Here is a 6,000-nt window from a genome sequence, read left to right as displayed (position 1 = left end):
ATCCATCAACTCCACACTTTAGAACCTGATGGTCTTAACGTAAAAGACGAGAAAAGATACAGGAAAGATAAAGAATATTTAAATACACAGCATCGTCTTTTTTATCCTGTAATATTGGCCAATGGACGTTGCTAACGTCAACTACCATTTTTGTAAAAATCTTGAGTTTATCCAAATTATGTATTATTTTCAAGGCAGCTAAATTCAAGTGCAACACATACATTGAGCTGCAAAAGTTTCTTATCATCTACATCCGATTTCACCTGGATAGATCCACGCTTGATAAAGCTAGTTAGTTTGGCGAAATATTGCGTTTATTTTCATCATTATGTTAAATATTTTAAACATTCTTATATTTACATACTAAATAGTGTGTTAAAATTACATTGTTAGGCAATCTACATATTTTAACACTTTTCATAAATAAGACGAGTTGTCCGACATTGTTCAATTGAATTTTACCGTTTTTCATAAGTGGTGCGTGCTTGTGAACAAGAGTGGGGCGATTTAGTGTGGGCCGATTTGCAAGTGGGACGAGTTGACATGGTTTCATATATAAACATCGTAATCGGGGGTCATAAAGGGTATATATCATATAGAAAAACTAGTATATATCATAATGGTTGTGTGGCGTTTTTAACTAAATGAATTGTAAATAATTTTTAGTCTTATCTAAAACAGCTGGGATGTAAAATAGTTATCCCAATCGGACTTGGTGTGTCAGTGTAAGATCACCCCGATGGCCCTGACACACCAAGTCCGAATCTTACACTGACACATCAAGTCCGAATCTTACACTGACACATCAAGTCGAAATGGGATAGCTATTACATATATTTTCAATGACGTCAGATCTGTTTACATTTAAAGGTCTCTTTCATATTAAGGTCAACCCTATACATTTTATATACTCATTCAAGCATATTTCCAACTAAATATGTATTTTTACTTTCGATTTCAAATTTCTGAAATACTAGTGAATAGCTGTCTTCTTTCGACAATTATTCCGGTTAAGCTGTGAGATATTTTATAAGATGATACGACATTTTGATTTATCTTCAACAAGAGCCGTGATGGACTCGAACGTTCAGAGTAAAATAGAAATTCAAAGTGCAGTGAACTCTCAAAATGTTGAGGAGCTTCTTCAGTTGTGTACAAATCCTGCACACAAAGAAGCAGTTTTAAAATATGAGGACTCCAATGGGAGGAAATTAATTCATTATGCGGCTACTTTCGGTTCCCTAGGATTATTGAAATCTTTAGTTGGATTGGGTGCAGATCTAAAATCTACAACCAACCACTTTGATGGTGGTCAAAATATATTACATATAGCCTGTGAAAACGGCAAGTTGGACATTGTAGATTACGTACTCCAGACCGTGCGAGACATTTCATTCAAAAACACTTTAACAAAGGACTACTCCGGAAAAAATTGTAAGAGTGCATTCTATTATGCAGCAAAATCAGGATGTGAAGACATAGTACGACGTTTAAAATCTGCTGGATTGGACATAAATGAACAATTCCCTAATAAGAAAACAGCACTATATACCCTGATAATAGAAGATAGATATACAGGAGCTGAGATTTTGTGTCGATGCGGAGCCAATCCAAGAATCGGGATCGTGGGCAGAGGTTTGCAATCTATCCATTATTTGGCCGAACGAAAGGAGGGCAAGAAATTTCTGCCATTACTTCTGAAATACGGAGCAAACGTTAACGAACCATGGGGTAGAAAACCGTACGGTCAACAGCCTCTTTTCATTGCATTGAAACAAGGAATGGAAGGAAATGCAAAAATACTTTTAGAGGCTGGAGCCAATGTGTCGTTTCGTGGAAAACCATCTGACAAAGCAATTGGATGGATAGGCTGCTTTTGTTTTGCAGCTATGAAATGTCCATCCCTAATTCAAGATTTTTTGAAGTACAGAGCAGACCCAAACGAAGTACACGAACAAAGCGGTAAATCTGTACTGCTTATTGCTATGGACCATAAGGCCAGTAAGGATGACGTAATAGCTTTGATCAAGGCTGGAGCTAGTAAAGGAAGACTCGGTAAAACGGCCATACAATGCTGTAAATCATACGGTAAGTAATAGTGATTTATAAACACAGGAAGTTAAAGTATTGACATTCTTTTGAACCAATTTGGTTTTTTTTAATCCTAATCATTATAAACATGATAAAAGAGTAATTGCAAAGACGACATAACATTCATTATTCGTCTCTTATTTCTTTGATTTTGTATTTACATTGTATCATAGATCAATTGTATGCGTTCAGTGTATCTTGTCTTGTTAATATCTCTTTTGATGGAGTAAAGCAATTTTAATTAATATTCTATAGTGTGTCTTTTTATGTTGGAGGGCCTATGTTGTGATGATATATTTTTGTTTCAGATAAGGGTGAATGTTAAGTACAATTAAAGCATGCAATTTGATGCACTTAATGTCCTAAGTCAGGAATCTGATGTTCAGTAGTTGTAGTTTGTGATGTGATTCATAAATATTTCTCGTTTCTCGTTTTTTATATAGATTAGACCCATCTTTTCCCCGTTTTAATGGTTAAACACTAGTTATTTTGGGGGGCCTTTTATAGCTTGCTGGGCGATGTGAACCAAGACTCCGTATTGAAGACAGTACTTTGACCTATAATGGTTTACTTTTATAAATTGTGACTTGGATGGAGACTTGTCTCATTGACACTCATACGACATATTTTTAAATCTATTGTGTTTAATATTGAGTGTAGTGCGAATGAACTAACATAGTCACAAACACGGAGACAAGAGTGATAAAAAATAAAACATTTCATTTTTTTTTTTAATAAAATTAATTGCTTTCTATCCTTACGATAAATATTTTATGTACATGTGTGGATATTTGTCCATTTGTTAATCCTACTATATGATAGCTTTGTATTATATATCAACAGTAACGTCTAAAATATGTACTTTATATATGTAGTTTTAAGTGGATGTTATATAAAATAAACACTTTGTTAAATTAAAAGCAGGTTTTTTTTAATTTTTAAAATTGACCCCTGAAATCAACTCGAAAATAAAAAATCATTACAAAAGAGAGGCGAAAGATACCAGAGGAACGATCAAACTCGAAAAGTGAACTGACAACACCATTGCAAAAAAAAAAAGACAAACAGACAAACAACAGTACACATGGTACACAGGACACAACATAGAAAATTAAAAACCAAGTAACACGAACCCCACCAAAAACTGGGGATGATCTCAGGTGCTCTGGAAGGGTAAATAGATCCTGCTCCACATACGAGTGTCTGGGTGGGGTTTACGCCACAAAGAATTTATTCTGAAAAAAACCCACATTATGAATAAAGATTGTTAAGCGAAAATTTAGCGAAGAATGGGTTACTTGTAAACGAAAAAACAATACAACACTAACAAAAAGAAATGACACTATTTTTCCATTTACCGGGATTCATAATAATCATAGCCTTCATTATTAAGTTACTTATATAATATGAATAATTACCATTTTTTATTTCTCCTCTTTTGCAAGTGGTCTTCTTTGCAGAAAGCAATTCACTGAATTGACAAAAAAAAATCCATCCTGTTTGATTTTGAATGTTTGAAAACAATTTCAACTGGAGTTTATTTTATAGCTTTGTCATTAAGTGGTATAGTTTGTGTAAGTTTTGGAGTACTGTTATCTAACATATATACTAAAGATCGTGTAAGTTTTGGAGGACTGTTATCTAACATCTATAATACTAAAATTGCGAGGTCCAATTTGTCAGCCGTCATCACGTAAAAACGACGAATCAAAGAATACAACTTTATATATAACTAATATAGTACAAAGGTGTAGATTAAAAATTACACCACTCCAGGCCCTTTTGTTTTCCACGTAATTAATATTGCCAATAATTAAGAAGTTCCGGGTTGAGTCCGATACCGATACCAATAGTATATTCACCTGTTAACTACTACCTTATATGTACGTTCCGCATCAGACAAGCGCACCACCAAACGGTGTATTTAGGATTATGCTATATACACGGGTCATAATCACAGGGTTGACACTACTAAATTCGATCATTGTCAAATTGTTACCTTTTGTAGTATTTTAATCAGTAAGACTTTCTAAGATAACAATACGAATACTAAAAATCTGGACTAAAAATAAGGCGTATAGGTATAGTTTTCAATTTGTTAGCGGGCATGACGTAAAACAGAGAATCAAAGTATTCAACTTTATTTATAACTAATATAGGACAATGCTGTTGATTAAAAAATACTCCATTCCAGGACCTTTTGTTTTCCAAATAATTAATATTACCAATAATTGATAAGTTCCAGTTCGACGGGTTCAAACAGAAAGATTTAAAAGCAGAGAAAACTGTGTATCTTATAATCGGTATGACTTTATCAGATGAAAATACTAATACTAAAATAAGGCTTGCGCATAGTTATATACTTTAATTCAATCACGGACCTGCGATATCACGGGTGGGTTCTAGTATATACTAAAGATCGTGTAAGTTTTGGAGGACTGTTATCTAACATATATACTAAAGATTGATGCATCGCTGCCTGACATTTTTAGACGGTTAACATAATTGCGTTCTTTTATATTCATATTAATTAGTAATCGATACTAATATGCTGCATTTTGTTTATCTATAGCTGAATAAAGTCAGCTACAAATACAATGTACATCTTCCATTGGTGTGCTACCGACTTAAGCTACATATACAATGTACATCTTCCATTGGTGTGCTACCGACTTAAGCTACATATACAATGTACATCTTTCATTGGTGTGCTACCGACTTAAGCTACATATACAATGTACATCTTTCATTGGTGTGCTACCGACTTAAGCTACATAAACAATGTACATCTTCCATTGGTGTGCTACCGACATAAGCTACATATACAACGTACTTCTTCCATTGGTGAGCTACCAACTTAAGCTACATATACAATGTACATCTTCCATTTGTGTGCTACCGACTTAAGCTACATATACAATGTACATCTTCCATTTGTTTGTACCGACTTAAGCTACATATACAATGTACATCTTTCATTTGTACATCTTCCATTGGTGTGCTACCGACTTAAGCTACATATACAATGTACATCTTCCATTGGTGTGCTACCGACTTTATGTACATCTTCCATTTGTGTGCTACCGACTTAAGCTACATATACAATGTACATCTTCCATTGGTGTGCTACCGACTTAAGCTACATATACAATGTACATCTTCCATTGGTGTGCTACCGACTTAAGCTACATATACAATGTACATCTTTCATTGGTGTGCTACCGACTTAAGCTACATATACAATGTACATCTTTCATTGGTGTGCTACCGACTTAAGCTACATAAACAATGTACATCTTCCATTGGTGTGCTACCGACTTAAGCTACATATATATATATACAATGTACATCTTCCATTGGTGAGCTACCGACTTAAGCTACATATACAATGTACATCTTCCATTTGTGTGCTACCGACTTAAGCTACATATACAATGTACATCTTCCATTTGTTTGTACCGCCTTAAGCTACATATACAATGTACATCTTTCATTTGTACATCTTCCATTGGTGTGCTACCGACTTAAGCTACATATACAATGTACATCTTCCATTGGTGTGCTACCGAATTTATGTACATCTTCCATTTGTGTGCTACCGACTTAAGCTACATATACAATGTACATCTTCCATTTGTGTGCTACCGACTTAAGCTACATATACAATGTACATCTTCCATTTGTTTGTACCGCCTTAAGCTACATATACAATGTACATCTTTCATTTGTACATCTTCCATTGGTGTGCTACCGACTTAAGCTACATATACAATGTACATCTTCCATTGGTGTGCTACCGACTTTATGTACATCTTCCATTTGTGTGCTACCGACTTAAACTACATATACAATGTACATCTTCCATTGGTGTGCTACCGACTTAAGCTACATATACAATGTACATCTTCC

The 6,000-nt window shown here is 34.4% G+C and overlaps 1 protein-coding gene across 3 annotated transcripts in view; it reads left to right on the top strand.

The window, feature by feature from the left end:
- The first annotated feature begins 792 nt into the window (after window positions 1-792).
- Window positions 793-6,000, top strand: part of LOC143082371 (uncharacterized) — a 28,754-nt gene continuing 23,546 nt past the window's right edge. For 2 of the 3 annotated variants that reach the window (XR_012980369.1, XM_076258020.1), the window contains exon 1: window positions 793-2,088. Coding sequence is in view for 2 of the 3 variants with exons in the window: in XM_076258020.1 (XP_076114135.1) it covers window positions 1,035-2,088 (1,054 nt within the window). In the remaining variant the exon portion in view is untranslated. The remainder of the gene's footprint in view (window positions 2,089-6,000) is intronic. The other variant, XM_076258019.1, reaches the window with a different exon arrangement.

This window comes from Mytilus galloprovincialis, chromosome 7, assembly GCF_965363235.1.
Source record: "Mytilus galloprovincialis chromosome 7, xbMytGall1.hap1.1, whole genome shotgun sequence".
NCBI lineage: Eukaryota > Metazoa > Mollusca > Bivalvia > Mytilida > Mytilidae > Mytilus > Mytilus galloprovincialis.
This window is presented reverse-complemented; position numbering and strand designations above follow the sequence as displayed.